The following is a 16,750-nucleotide window of genomic DNA, read 5'->3' as shown; positions in this document are numbered from 1 at the left end:
CTAATTGTGATTTTGTTAATTATGCTCTAAAAACAGAACCCGTACTTTCGTCTTTTTAAAAAAGATACTTCCTTTTGAGGGCTTTGTGACAGAGGGTAAATTTCTGACTTCCAATATTGACAGTGGAGATTCTTTAAATAATTTTTTCTGCGTTTTCTTATGCCCTTCAAAATTGGTATGAGACTATCAAATTATAACCACATAGACCATAAAGCAACTATCAAATAATAGAGATTATCAGTATTGACTAGATGAAATTAAAAGCTTATGTTCCGGTTTTAGTTTAACCTTAATCTTGCAATTTAAGAACTAGAACTTTGAGTGTGCATACTAGATGTTCTGATGCTGAGTTTTCATCACATCGGGACTCTTCATCACGTATCCATCACTGTAACAACCATTACTGGGCACACACAAGACCCCAACAGCAGCTGTGTCCTACCTGGGGGCCTTCCCTCCTCTCTCTGATCTTTTCAATCATTCCCTTTTTGAGGTACTACTCCCCAGGCAAGGTCTTGCATTTTAGTTAAGTTCCCCTTTTCAAACTTTTATCACCCTTGGGCCTTTATTTTAATTTCACCAAAATTTCCTAATGAATCATAATGTATGAAGCAGTTGTTGGGATAATAGTTTAATGACTTATGTTAAATGACCAGTTTAAAATGTTTTGGAAGTTTATAGTTTTTAAGCAAGTACTTTAACTTACTGTATTAGTATAAGGGAATTTATTGTTTAACTGTAGGCCTTATGTGGTCAACTGATGACTTATTGTGTACCAACTGATCACTTCTATTGCTGTTTTTACACTTACGCGTGTTTCACTTTGTCATTCTCATTCTTCTCAATTTGGGGTATAGTACCTCTAATTTCTTGGTGCATTGTACGATAAGAAGTATAAGTGAACACTAAATGTTTGAAAGAGCAAAGTAAAGATCATCTAGTAATGTTTCTCTCCCATCGTTAAGTGGATTCCGTAGTACCTTGCCCATAATGTATTGGCTTAAAAAGATTGATTTTTTTTTTTTTTTAAATTTGTGATTACGTGACTGCGTGTTGTTGCTGTCGTTTGTTAGGACTATTTCTCTCCATGTCTTGGCTAGATGACACTTGTATTGAAATTAAGCTACCCTCTCTCTGATTGCACTTCTGGGAGTTCTGTGTTTCTTTGCTTGCCAAGCTGCTGTAATGCATTACTTCAAATTTTGCTTTAGTGAAACAGCTCTGTTACCAGAGAGCAAATACTGAAAGATGATAAATCTCTATTAGAGTTGGTCAGTGATTGCTTGCCATGGGGTTTTTTACCATTACTGGTATAATACTAAAGTATTCTGTTATTGCCAGAAAATGGAGCAGATGGCAAACAATTACATCAGAATATAATGTCATCTTTTGGTCTTTCTCGTTGAAAAGAGGTTTTTAAATCAAGTTACTACTGTATTTTATGTCTTTCGTCCAGTGTTGTAGCATCCCTCTTGAAATGTTACCTATGTACATACTTGGGTAATATTCACTGAACAAATAATACGACATCTTACATTCATTAGAGTATAGTGTGAAGAAAAGGTAACAAATTTGCAAGTAGCTCTTTGTGGGTTTATCTGCTTAAGTAAAACTGGGGAATATTTGTTTTGGCCAATAAATTTGGCATGTGAAATGAGCAGATTAAGAATAGACATTACATGATCAGTTTAAGTGAAATTTGGTGAAATAAAATTTCAGTGCCCTCTACATTCTATGCTTTGTATCCATTTGTAAGAATGCCAGTAATATATCAATAGATATGATATAAGAGGAAACACTACTTGAAGAGATTACAGTACTGGCCTGTAAGAAATCAGGTCAAGGACAAAGGTTGACATTGCAAGGTAGATAAATAACTAAACAAAAATGTCAAGGACTTAAGTACTGATGTGATAACCAAGGATACTCAGTACATCTCAAGCCAGACTTTTCCAGTTTAGTCTAATCTTGGTTGTATAATACTTTGTAAACTAAAATATGTTTTCATGACACTGTATTCCACTGATACTTAATTATGTAATGCAGCCGTTAGGGAATATGCCTTGGGATGAAGGAAGCTAAAAGCAAAGTCCTCCTAGTATTTTTGGTAAAAATTCATTGGATAGTACCTGTTTCCACAGAACATACTACTAAAATTGGAATGACGACAAAAGACTAGCATGACCCCTGTGTGAGATTAATACACACATTCAAGAAGTACTCCATATTTTTAAGCTATTGTTTTAATTTGATTCATTTATCAGCAGGCTGTTTTCCTGCCTCAAGCAAATTGGTGGAGTCCATTTACTTCCATCTAGCCTGTCAGTATCGGCAGAATCGCCACCGTGATCACTGCAGCACAGTCCAGACCTTGTCATTCGATTTTGAAAAGATTGGTGCCGTAATAGCCATCGGGAATGAGAATATCTGCTTTGTTCGTGGTTTGTGCATAGTAGTGTGTAATCACAGGCACAGACACCATAACTGCAGTGTTATGACACTTGCCCTCAAGAAATAGGGAAATCTATTGGAGATAGGAGACCGTGATGGAGTTTTAGGATTGGTCTCTGATTCTCCCAAATCAATTTGGCCTTCTGGCAGATAGTACAAATCTGTTAAGTTTAGAATGCTGAGTTGGTTAAAAATGAAAATAATACTCCAAAGCCACAAGACCTTCTATGAAATATACCTGGATGTGATTAGGTGAGTGTATTGTGTCAGCTAGCACCCCCAAAGTTGCTAGCTCCATCTCGATTGGACTGGACTAGACTGAATATTTATTAATTTGGAATTTGTTGTTGTTTTCTTTTTTTCTCTATGGACACAAACTACCTGTTCTGTGCAAAGAAATAAAGCAACAGTTTCTACTGAGAAACTTGAAGCTGATGCAAATTTTACTTTGTTTATAAGGGCATTCTAGGGTTGGCATGTGAGAGTCATCCTTTTGTTGTTGTCAAGAAAGACCATAAAATTAATCAGTGGTGTGCAGACAAGGTTTAATGCATCTAGACACTAAAGGGGTACCACCAGAAGGAATAGTACTTGACTAGAAGTCCCAATAATGACTAAATTATTTTCCTCCCATGACAAGGAAATAAGGTAGCTGTTCGTTTTTGATGAAGAGAGAAAAAGACAAAGGGGAACAGTGTGAAGCTAGTATTTTCTAAAAATCCATCTACCCCCACCCATAGTAGTAGGAAGACTTGAAAGACTATTGAGGTATTTAAAACCAGGAAAAGGCTTATGAAGGCATTACGTTACACCAGAAAGAAATAAAGCGGGAAAGCCAGCTGATAAACTTCAGGGAGAGTTCTCTTTACGGAGGGCTTCTGGAAACAGCTTGCGGTCAGCCGGAAGACGTGTTGGCTACCTAGTGTTACCTTTCTGTAGATGTTCTTAATTTAATTATAATGTTTAATCTAGATATTCCTAAACTCTTTCATGAATGTATCCAGGTAAGCCCTGAATAATGTACTCTTTTTGTCTCTTCTTTCTCCTTAGATCACCAGCATCCAGGAAGTAACTATTTTCCACATAAGCCAAGTCCAGCTTGGTGGTAGTTAGCTTCATTAGGGCAAGAGGAGTGAGGCTATTTAGATGAGGCCCTAGGCTTTTGAACCAAAAAGAGGGGACAGTTAGTTTTAATACTGACTTTAAGCAGAAAAGTATAGCCCTTTTATACTTTTTTTTAAGTGAACCCCTCAATCAAAAAAGGAACAATATGTGGTTGGCATCATTTGCCTAATTCCAAGTAATAAATGGATTTTATTCCTGGAGTATATGGGACATGATTGTAAAGGGGAAATTACAAAGGAGTGTGTGCCGCATTTTTTTGGTTATCATCAGTAATAAGTTTGGTTATAAACTTTTACTTGTAAAAGGTTAAGCTTTCAGGACCTTTTCTCTTTATGTTCCATGGAGCTAAAATTTTAGCTTAGCAGGAATTTGGATTAACATTTCAAGAACCCCTTCATATTTTGCATTTCCTTTATAGTATAATAGGTTGTCTTCCTTGCTGGAGTTAGGTGCATAATTAGACTTCCCTTTTCACTGTCTTATTGAAGTATATAATCTTGGTCCTTAAATGTAGATATAGCTGCCAAACTTAAATATCTTAGGGTTGTTTCTCTGTTTGTATAAGAGATATTACTTTGTAACCATTTTACAAAGAAAGTATCATTTTTCTCATTTAAAAAAATTATCCTCCACACTATATCAAATTTCCTTTAAGTATTGCTTCAGTGAACTCTAAATAGTATCTTAGTAAATGTAGAAATTGAGCTGTGTCATTGATTTTTAGCCCAAAAGTATCATCAGTGCATATTTCCAATCAATCCAGATATGATTAAAAGGCATTATTTTTTAACATAAAGAGAAAATCAGTGATATGTGGTCTATTTCATTCTCCTTTATTTTTCACTTTTCCTCACTGATCATTTTACTTCAGTCCAAGAGCTAAACATATTTGTTACCACAGCTTTGCGTTTTATTTTTATTATTCATTGCAATTTCCCCTTTTTCTTTAAATATGAAAACCAATATAATCTCATGTATAAACCTAAAGTAGATTTTACAAATTACATATAGCACAATTCTAAAATAAGAATTTTTGTGCATATTTCCATCTGCTTTTTCCGTATGTTTCTTGTTGATTTGTATTGTTTTCTCTTATATTTTCTCATTATTAAAGATGCTGAGAGATGCTTAACAAACTGGGCTAAAGAGATACAGGCGTCACCCTTTAGGAACTCTCGGGTTAAGTAAGAATACAGAGACAAATATAAAGATGAAGACAGAGATTTGTACAGATATCAACTACATGAATGAAATAGTCTTAATATATAAATATTTTATAAATAATTTAAAAAATGATATCTACCATCTGTTTCCAACAAGCCTGAAATAATAAAGTTCTGTCCCCTCTCTGAACACATGGCTCTGCACGATCCAGTAGATATAAGAGAAAGGAAACCTTTATTGAATTTCCATGCCCCAAGCACATGCGAAGGACTCTACATGTATTATCTCATTTAATCTTACAACATCACTGTGAGGTAGTAACTATTTTTATTTACCTTGTGTAAATAAAGAAATTTCCCCAAACTTTCCCTCTTGAGGAAGTCTTAAGAACTTCAGAGTTTTCCTGAAGGGTCAGTAGACCTAAGGATGGTAGAGCAGTGATCTGAACCAAATCGAAAACATTCTGGTCAGAACATTTCTGCTCTACGCTTAGAACTAGACTAGGTTCGTATATGTTGTTCCCTTTGCTACCAAATAATAATACATAGTTGAAAAAAACGTAGAGGTTTCCAAAACATTTTCAGGTCCTTTGGTTATTTATTTGCTACAGGTGTTAAGAAGTTAAAGCCCAAGTCACTGGTTTGATTCCCTTTATGGAATGTTTGGCTTTGTCCTTTCCTTTGGACAAAAGGAGCCACCACCTTAATCATGCCCACCTGGTGTAACAGTGCATGCCATTAGTCACAGGCGAGCTGGTTAATAAAGAGAAATCAAACCACTGGAGCACAAGTATTCCACTCCTAGAAAAACAGGACAGAATATTAATGTATTGTTTAATTGGAAGTATTAGTCATTCTTTTAGTTCTGTATTTGGAAATCATAATTCACCAAATACTGCCATGTTGATCTGAAAAAGTAAATGGGGTTCCTAGAGTTACCTGATTTACAATTTCCTTCTGACTGCCTGCTGTTTGTTTTATTTGAAGCTATGATAATCTACCTTGACTCCCTCACAAAGATGAGAAAAGAAGTATTTCCTGGAAACTATGTCACTGTGGAATTGTTGTCCTATTAAATTGTATTTTATTATGAAATAGCTCATATTTTCTACATTGTTTACATGAACTTTCCTCATAATCCTATCCCTCATCTCTATCTATTAATATTTTCTTTTGAGCTTAAATTTTAAGATATTGTAACATCCTATCACACATTAAAATTTGAACTTTTAAAGTTCAAATTGGGAAAATTAGTGACTACATATTTTGAGATTTGGTATGGTTTCTTTTTTTGTGTTTTGTTATTTTCTGTTATGGGTTTTTTATGTGTCTATGTATAATACAGAATTTAAATTCATAATTAATCTAATCTAAGATCAGTATTGATTAATCTACATTTCCTTACTGGCTCTTACATTTGTTTACCACATTTGATTCTGTTACTCACACTGGATTCTTTTAACCCACCTTAATAAAGTCCTTGTTCACATTTGCTGATAATCAAAAGTCTACACTGGTGTAGATATTACTGACCTTCTCATTGTTTGTTATTATTTTTGAAAATCCATTTGCACAGACCTTTTCTAAGGATCTGATATTAGGGAACCTTTGTCTTAAATAATGCATTAAATCTCTAAAATGTATTTTCCTTACCTTTCATAACACCATGAACTTAATAGTGAAAATGAATTGCATCACCTACTAAAGGAATTTGAGTTTTCTACACACTGATCATAAGAACTTGAGTTTCCATCCTGAAGTTAAGGTCTCTCTGAATCACTGAAAGGATGAGTTAAATCTATTCTCTCATGGTCAGCTTGTAAAGGTCAGTGGACAGCACTTTGAAAGAAATGGGTAATATGCATCCTTCCAGAGTTAGTGTATATTACAGCTGTCCCTTTGGACTCACTCCAACAACAGCTCAGTGACTCTTAGAAGAGAATTTTAGAGGCCCTAACTGGGGCCCAGGACAATTATACTGAAAGACACTTGTTTCCCATGCATATTCACTGCAGTGAAATTTGTTTAAAATCATGCTTCTTATCCCTCAGATCCAATTATTCTCTCAATGCTTTTGATTATCCTTTAAGGGTATCTTCAGCTATCTCTTTCTTGCTATTAGGTACTATTGCTGCTTTGTTCAGGCCCTTGTTACATTTTCCCTGAGATGATTTCAACAATTTAGTTTCCCTGCTTATTTCTCAATGCTCTAGGACTGTAGTCATCCAAAACAAAACCCTATGCTGGAAAAGTTCAAGTCTAGCAGGAAGCCAAATATGGATGTAGATAATTTTAATGAGAATGTATTAAAGTATAATCATAGGACTACATTTAAGAGGCTGGGTAACATTAAAAGGGGGAGTAATTAATGCTGGAAATAGTTAAAGTAACTTTTAAGGAGAATAATCAGACCATAGAATTATTAATCCAGATTTTAATAGGAAGTGTAAAGGGAAGTTTCGGTTTTCTTATTCTAAATCACACTAAATTAAAGATTTATTGGTAATTAGAAAAAGGAAAACTTATTTTATAGTTACTGAGCAAATAAAGAGATGTAACTGAGTTAGCCACAAAACTACATGTAATGTTTTTGAGTTGACGAGTCTGAAAATGAGGGTGGAAAATATGTTGTCAACATGTATCTAAATATATATATATATTTGTAAATGTATCAGTTAAATCTGATGACGTCTGTTACATGTATCAGTTAGATAAGATGTAAATATTTGTAAAACCTTTCGTCATTCAAGAAACATTTATGCAGCTTTTCTGTTTATGGAACGTGGATATCTAGAAAATACAAGGTACTTATTTTAGCAAATGGTGGCTGTTTGAGATGATTAAACTGCCAATAGTCAATAATTCATATCCCCTAAATTTGCAAGTATATACTTCAATATATCTCTGTTATTTTTAACGATTTTCTGATGCAAATATAATACTGATATTTTAAAAATAAGTAACTGTTTTAACATAATACACTTCTGAAACTGAAACCTGAGTTTAAAATAGCTAAAATATACTGTATGTATATTTTAAAGCAATCAAGTCAGCGAAAGTCTCTGCAGTCTTAGGCTGTGTTTATACAGATGTAATCCACAGTCAAGTGATAGTTTTCTGTGCTCTCCCTTGGTGATACTGACTCTAGAGTATTATTTTAGATTTTGTTGTCACATTTAAGATGAATATTAGCGAAAGAACACACCTAATGATGTCAAAGATGATGATAAACTGTCTCGCTAATTATGTTGAAAGGAATTGGGGCTAAAAAGACCTAGGGAAAATTCTAACACCTGTCAAGCACGTGGAAAGACGAGGAGGCAGACAGAACTGATGGCACAAAGAAGGTGAGGAATGACAAGCTTTAGGGATAGCTTTAGAAGTACTCCACAAAAATTTTTGTATCAGGTAGGGAGCTCCCAACAGTGAAAATATCCAATTAAGTGACTTCTGAGGAACTTTCTTATTTTAAGATTTTTAACTTCACTGGCTTAAAATTGATGCTTCCCCTCACCTCCCCCCCACCCCAAAGACTTAAATTGGACGTGTAGGACTACAGTTGCAAAGGCAGGGTTGGGGATTACTTATCCAATGTTCATTTAGAAAATTCTCCAGTTTGTATCATGGAATTCTGATTCCTTATCAGAGGTTAGCAAACGTTTTCTGTAACAGGCCAGATAGTAAATATTTTAGGCTTTCCAGACCACATGGTGTCTGTGTCTCACCTGCTCAGCTCTGCTGTTACAGTGCGAAAGCACCACTGACAATACGTAAACACAGTTTAATGGCTGTGTTCCAATCAAACTTTTATTTTCAAAAGCAGGTAGTGAGCTGGATTTGCCCCAGGGGCCACAGAATGACAACTCTTGTCTGAAATGATGAAATCTGGAAAAACTATTCTAAGGGAAGAAAGGCTTTCAATTTAGGAGTTAAAGAACAGATTGCCAAAACGGCATTGTCTTCTCGCACCGAAAGAGTGCACATCAAATGTTCAACATACTGAATTCCCCAATGAATTAAGAATTAAGAAACCTTCCACTACAAAAGTCAAATAACCATGGAGAGTCTGAGACTATTTTCTACTGTTCGTCTCTGTTCTTATTTTGTCCTTAGAGGTGTCTTATTCCTGCTGAGTGATACCGTCTACTCTACCTGGACTGTAACGCAGACCCATCTCTTACCAAGAAATAAAATGCAGGCTCAGGCCTTCTAAGGACTGAAAGACTTTCAGTGCCTCCTGCCCAAACAGTAATTTTTAACAGTAATTTTAGTATCAGAACAAGGAAGTAAACAGAGATTTTCTCTAATCATTAAGGTATTTGTATATTTTTGTGCTTCTAAGCTCATACAAGAGGGGTTCTCATATCGTCATTTGGTCTGTTTGTCTTTTGTTTGCAAAATGGTGGTCAAGTGTTGATGCTGACTAGACATGAAAAATAGAAGAGGAGGATGCTACTGTGTTTCCCCAAAAATAAAACCAGGTCTTACATTAATTGTTGCTCCAAAAGACGCATTAGGGCTTACATTCAGGGCTTACGTAGCATTCTGAAAAATCACACTAGGGCTTATTTTCCAGTTAGGTCTTTTTTTGGGGGAAACATGGTATCATCAGGCAGGCTGGCCACAACTGAGAATGACCATTGGCTGCTAGAAAACAAAAGGATGGGAGCATTTTTAAAAAGCACCATCTCCAATCTGGGGTCCTTCGTTTTAGGGCCAAAGATAGCCTCAGACTCTCAATAGCACTGACGAGCTTTGCCATATTGTGTTTTAGTATAGCACAGTAATTGGTTTTACAATGAGGACTGTAAACTCCTTAAGAAATGTGTAAATTGTGAATTATACATACTCTTTTAAGAAAACAGGATTGCCCCATTGAAATAGTTTATCAGCAGATATATAAAAATTTAGGATAAGCAAAACCAATTTATTTCCTAGGAGTTCTGAATAGTTATGATTTGTCAGCATATGAAAAATTCTGGCATTCTGAACTCAAAAGCCCAATAGAGTAGTTCCTTGACTCTGAAAGTGTTTTATTTTTAGCAGATAGATTTTTTTGTGATCTCAAATCTCCAAACTGCAGATTTGTATTTTAAATATTTTATAGTGATTTCTATTTTTCAAATAAATTATTTTCCTTTGTAAATAGATTTTGCATTTAAGTTTGGATAATTCCACCTTCTGTATCAACTTTTAATTTTCTATAGTGTAAAGGCCCTTTTACTTAAAATGTTATATACTCTGATTTATTAACTTAAGGGGTTTTTCTCCAAATTCAGGGAATTGAGAAGATACCATTTTTATACCTTGGTTTAATGTTTATTTGATTATGTCCTATATTTGAAAAGCAAAGTTTTAAAGAAATCTGAGTTAAAAAATCATGCAAATGTGTCATGTCATTGTTTTGCTCAAAATTCTTTAGAGACTCCCTTTTACTTATTATAGTGTACTATGTAAAATTGAGGGTGGAGTCTGGCCACCCTTATGGCCCCTGCCTACCTCGCACCTGTCTTTCCTTGTCACCCACCCTGCCTATTCCCATGCAGGTCAAACTCTAGTAATAAAAACAACGTGTGTTGCTGGTAACAGGCTGCGTTCTTTCATGGTCTGTGACTTGGCACACCTACGCTGTGGCAATCTAAAACGTGCTCATCTAGCTCTCCATGATCCAGCCACCACTCTCCCTACTAATCTATGATATTCTACTTAAATTTTACCCTTCTGATGCCTTCCCTAACCTCCTGAGGCAGTTGGAGATTTCTTGTGACTTTTCCAAAGTTCATATTTTGTCTTATAACAGTTTTCCATTGTTAAAGTTGTTCTTGTGTCTTGTCTTTCCCCAATAAACTGTGAGTCCCTCAGCAACCAAAGGGAAAACATCTTGTTTACGTTTGTTTTCATAGCATGTTTAGCCTAGCGCCTAGCACAAGCAGATATTTCGCCAAAAAGGGGAGTGGGGGAAGGAAAAGCAAGCGATTCCTCTCTCCTAAGCTAGATAGCAGTGCCATTTAAATAGGAATATCAGGAGTTAGGGAACTAGAAGCAGCTGCAAAAATACCAGCATCGGAGTCATTCACTACTAATCCAACCTTGTCTGGGAGCCTTGCATTATCTCCCAGTGATACCTTCAAGTTCCAGTTCTTGGAAGTTGGCACTGCTTTATAAAGCTCCTTGTTTATTTGCCTCCCTCAGAAAAAGAACCCAATCCCCCTTTTCCATCTCTGTCTGGTGCTAGTCCTGGATAATTCATAATAGCTTGAAAAGATAATGTGGGTATACTTTACAGGTTTATTAATAGGAATAGTAATGTTTCACATTTATTGTCTACTGTGTGCAAATCTCTTTGCTTCCATGTTTTTCATATATTATCTAATACAACAACCAGATGAAGTATATACTATTATCCCAATTAAACAAATAAGGGGGGAAATAAGGTTCAGTGAGACAAATTAAACTTCTCAAGGCCACACAACTATTAAGGCAGCCCGAATTTGAATCCAGTGTAACTTTAGAGCCCATTCTCTTATTCACCACCAATGACTATTACCTGGTCATAACTGAAGCCCTAAATAGCAGCATTGCACTTTGAAATCACCTAGACCTGGGTTCAAAATTCATATCTAATATTTACTGGTGGTGAATAACTTCACCTCTCTGACCTTTGTTTTCCTCATGTGAAATGGCAATACCTGCCCCAAAAGAGTCATTGCCTTCCTGAGTGCATCATATATACTAAATAGTAAATGCTAGCTAGCTCCATTCGCTTTCTCTGAACTTTGGCTCATGTGAGCTCTGATGTAATAATTTGTACAAACTAAGGCCGGGCATAAGAAGACAGAGAAGAAAGTTAGATCCTCTCTCTTCTGTACAGTACTACCATAATGTCTGCCAGTGCCTGCCTTCCAGGATCTCCAAGTCTTGTATGGCTATGATCACATTTTGTCTCGTATGAGAAGAGTGCCTCTTGAGTATTTCATAGTTAGTTGTTAATTGCCCATAAATTTACTATAGTAGAATAAAGATTAGAATCAATGGTCTGTCTACTGTATTAGACTTCTCTTTTGCTAATTCTTAGGGAGCATATGAGACTCTGGGGATTGTTATTTATTATATAAAAATAATAATTGCTCCCATGATTCCATAACAGACCTGGTAGTGCCATTCAACAAAGAAAACTATAAACACAGCTGCTGTTTTGGTGTGGCTTGTGGTTTGGTTTTATTTGAACTTTTTTATGCAGGCAGATCATTATTTAAAAGTAGTCATTTGGCTTTTTCCCTTGCATTCTTCAAATTCTTTTGTATGTTTTAAAAGGCTTAGCTTAAATCACTTCTATAATTGTGCACACAGATTGATCCATCTGGTCTTTTTACTAGCCCATGAATTTTCTTTTAAAAATATAATAGGATAATTATATTTTAAATCGTATAACTTCAGTTGGTATCTTTTGTAAATTGGAAGAACAATATTTTCAACTATTAAAAATTAATTTTATATTCTTTATTGTCTTCCAATTGATTTCTATATCTCCAGAGGTGGGGGGGGGGCTTGAAATTTCTGCTCTTTCTACTCCTCCCCCCTTTCCTATGTTAACACTCTGCAGCATACCATACACAGTTTGCAACTGAGACGTGGTACAGCAGAAATGTCTGCTCAGAGTAGGCCGTTGCTCTCTAGGTCATACTGGCTGTGAGGTGAAAGACGGACTGTAGGAGGCAAACCTGGATGCAGGGAGACCATTTAGGCCTTTGTGGTGGTCCAGACAAGAAATAGTAGCGGTCTGATCCAAGGTACTACGATAGTGAAGGAGCGTAGACGTATTTAGGAGATAGAATTAACAAAATTTGTTGATGGATTAGATGTTGATGGGTATGACATAGAGGAGTTAGAGATGGCAGGTTTCTGCATTAGATGCCTCATGCTCCTCACATCTTATTGTGTTTGCTTAATTCCTGCTTATCCTTTAAAAAAATCAGTTTATGTGTTACCTCCTGTGGAAACCTTCCCACTCCAACTTCCATTGAGTGAGGTGACAACTCTGATCTTTTATAGCACCTAGCACTTCTCTATGAGAGCATTTTTTCTTCTATTTTGTCCCTGTGAATTTAATTACCCCACTCCCAACATACACATAATCTTCACGTTCTTGAGGTTGCCTTGTGCAGGCAAGGGCCATGTGTCTTATTTATCATCATATTCCCAGCACCAACTGTGTTTCCCTGGAAATAAGACCTAACCAGAAAATAAGCCCTAGCAGATTTTTCAGGATGACATCCCCTGAACATAATAAGCTCTAATGCATCTTTTGAAGCAAAACTTAATACAAGACCCAGTCTAATTTTGGGGGAAACACGATAACATGGTCCTGGGGACAGCACTGGTACATTTTTAGTGACTAAACAAAGTTGTCCACAGTGCCTGAGTAATCGAATATAGTAAGTTATCTGGGTCTTTTTATTCGTTTTTCTAGCTTAACTTTTATTTCTTTTTTATTTTATTAATGTCTCTCACTTTACTTTTTTGTATACCTTTACAGTTTAGGTTACTGAATAAAAGAAATAAAAACCATAAACAGCAAAAAATAAACTTGTGCTTTGTGGGTTTTGACAGTATCTCCCAAAAGAACCCCCAAGATTATTGATACCTAAAAAATAAGGGCTTCAAATCATAATAATAATATTTTTAAAATATTACAGGTGCTTAGCACATTTGGTTGAAACATTGTACTGACAAAGAGTGTCAGTAGGTCTAATTTGGTGTAGATCATTTCCATCAGAAGTATTAGGACAGGGTTATTTGATAAAGTGGATATAGATCACTGCAAATTTATCATATCTCAAGGAAAATGTATTGGTGACACTATGTTATTGTGAACATATACCTAAATTATAGTTTAAAAGCAGAATGATCTAAGATATCACGTAGATAATAATCAGTACAATAAAGGAAATTACAAAGATTGATGTCAGAAAGAAAAAAGACCAACCCATGTGATTTCTCATTACCACAGGGTGGAGGTAGGGGTGAAAAAGAAAAAGACCTGATTCTTCTAGTCTTTACGTTACTCATCTTTAAAATGAGAGCAGTTGATCCGTGATTTAAAAGATCCTTTCCTGCCCAAATAGCAGAGAATGATAGACACGCTATAATATATGATGGAAATGTTGGTTTCAATTATAACTTAGTTGATTCTTCCCATAGCTTCAGCTCTGTCTTGATAAGACCCGACTTTTAAAAAGTTCACTCAAATGAAATTTTTTTTATTAAATGACTATTAAGTATAATTAAATAAAAGTGATTTTTCTAATTTCTGCTTTGCATTTAATTCTTTCAGCCTAATTTGAAGCAACAGTCTCCATCACAATATTTAAGATGCATTATTATTACTTACCCTACTTTAATTCAAACTACAGAAGATGAATTTTTATATTTAATAATGCTATAAATGTATTCTGTAGTTATTTCTTTTTTAACGTATGTTTTCCTTCTTTGGTTTAGATTTCTGCTTTGGAACAGCCACACATCTAATTCCTTAAAGTAGTTTTATATGTAAAACTTGTAAAGGATCAGAACAATGCCTCCAAGACCATCATCAGGTGAACTGTGGGGCATCCACTTGATGCCCCCAAGAATCCTAGTGGAATGTTTACTACCAAATGGAATGATAGTGACTTTAGAATGCCTCCGTGAGGCTACCTTAATAACTATAAAGCATGAACTATTTAAAGAAGCAAGAAAATACCCTCTCCATCAACTTCTTCAAGATGAATCTTCTTACATTTTCGTAAGTGTTACCCAAGAAGCAGAAAGGGAAGAATTTTTTGATGAAACAAGACGACTTTGTGACCTTCGGCTCTTTCAACCCTTTTTAAAAGTAATTGAGCCAGTAGGCAACCGTGAAGAAAAGATCCTCAATCGAGAAATTGGTATGATATAATTTTTGACTAAATGGCATCGTCATCCTGTTCTAAATGCAGATAACTGTGAAACTTAACTGTTTTATCATTAGCAAAATACTTCTTTCTGAACCAGTTAATTACCTTTGTAATCTTAAATAAATAGATTTTGAAATAAAAGTCATTATAATCTAAAGTATTTTTTGACTGTTGAGCTATTTTTAACACCTTGATATTATTCTATAAAGTTTTCTTTAAGAGGCATCATTTGTAGCGTTAACCTAGATATGTTACATCCCAGTTTGGTTTTACCATTCTTTAAAAAATAACTGACATGGATAACGCTTGCTGCCTTTGCTCCAAATTGCTAAATCTGTTTTATATATTAAAAATATTAGAGTCCTTGTCAACCCTTACTATATGTGTACATCAAAATTTTTTTCAACCCAGAGAAATTTCTTTATTCTATTGGGATCTTCCAAAACTACCAAGTTCCCTATTTATAAGAAACATGTTCGTAACATTTAATAGAATGTTCTATTCTTTATGTAATTTTTTAAGGCTTTGCTATCGGCATGCCAGTGTGTGAATTTGATATGGTTAAAGATCCAGAAGTACAGGACTTCCGAAGAAATATTCTGAATGTTTGTAAAGAAGCTGTGGATCTTAGGGATCTTAATTCACCTCATAGTAGAGCAATGTATGTCTACCCTCCAAATGTAGAATCTTCACCAGAACTGCCAAAGCACATATATAATAAATTAGATAAAGGTAAGAAACCTGCCAATCTACTATAGTTGGTCGCTGTAGTGAAAACTTCTATCTGTGCCTATATTTTTGTACAGTCTTTTTATCCCAGTTAGATGATAAGCATCTTCAAATCAGGTACTGCTTATCCTGACAGGATATAGTTGAGTGCCATGTACACAACCTCTGTACAATAAACATTTATTGACTGAATGAATTGTGTGCATATGCTGCTGATCCCTTGGTTAATTGTTTATCTCAGAATAAAACTAAAGAACTTGGAGTTTGAAATTCACTATTATGGAATTACACCTTATTATCGTTCTTACAAATAAAAACAAGAGTAAATAGAAATATTTTATGAAGTTTTGGAAAAACTTTACACAGTGTTCTTATTTTTTATCATCTATCATTATCACAAAGAAAAAATAAATTTCTTAATGTTAAATGCAGTAATTAAATCTGATGATAAGTGATGATACACAGGTTGACTTTTGACACTTAAAATATCAATTTGTAGAATTAAGTGAACATGAAAGTATATCAACTATATTGTTTTGGAAATGAAAATCTTATATCAGATAAATATCTGTAGATTTTAAGATAACAAAGGAAGGGTTTAATTTGAAGCTATAGAATAGGTTAACTCACACTCTTTTAAATATAAAATTCTGTTAACAGAATAGATTATTACCATTTCACCCATATTATTCAAAGTAGTTTAATGCGATATAACATAACAGCTTCACTTGAAATTCTTTTCTACTCTAGAGTATTTTAAAAATGGAACACTCTTCATTTTTCCCCAACATGCTTTTTGAAAAATTTCCAACATACAAGAAAGTTGGAAGAATTATACCGTGAACACCCAGACCACTCTGACATAGTTTTAATCTTTCCATTTTCATTCTTTTTTTTTCGTTCCCTGGCTTAATTGATCTTAAAAGGAAAAAATTAGAAAATCCATTTTCTTTCCCTTCCTCCACCATCTTTTCTCTCATTCTGATTATTTCTTTCAGTCTCCATGATTCTTTCCCATAGTTACCAAAAACTCTTCCATTTTTAGTACTCTTGAACCTTTGGTACCATCATGAGTCACTCTTCACAGGAGTTGTATCCATGAAGTATGCCATGCAGTTTAGAATGGAAATTAGCTTGGTCTCTGGTATTTGTGACCCATTAATCACAGTTTTTCGTGCTTGCCATAAAACATGAGATTTGGGCATGGTCTGGTGGCCCTATTAGATTTGAAGATTTACCTGTATTTAATTAGTCTGATTACGTTATTTTGGATTATGGTTACAGAAATGGTAGTACATACTTTTTGAAATTTGTCTCTTGAAAAATGAAATATATATGGTGATTGCA

General features: G+C 34.8%; 1 protein-coding gene across 1 annotated transcript in view; it reads left to right on the top strand.

The window, feature by feature from the left end:
• Positions 1–16,750, top strand: part of PIK3CA (phosphatidylinositol-4,5-bisphosphate 3-kinase catalytic subunit alpha) — a 70,315-nt gene that overhangs the window by 26,475 nt on the left and 27,090 nt on the right. The window contains exons 2-3 of the mRNA XM_081029546.1: positions 14,238–14,665; positions 15,197–15,406. Coding sequence (XP_080885672.1) covers positions 14,314–14,665; positions 15,197–15,406 — 562 coding nt within the window. The 5' untranslated portion in view covers positions 14,238–14,313. The remainder of the gene's footprint in view (positions 1–14,237; positions 14,666–15,196; positions 15,407–16,750) is intronic.

The sequence above is a fragment of the Rhinolophus hipposideros genome (genome assembly GCF_964194185.1).
Source record: "Rhinolophus hipposideros genome assembly, chromosome: 2".
Taxonomy (NCBI): domain Eukaryota; kingdom Metazoa; phylum Chordata; class Mammalia; order Chiroptera; family Rhinolophidae; genus Rhinolophus; species Rhinolophus hipposideros.
This window is presented reverse-complemented; position numbering and strand designations above follow the sequence as displayed.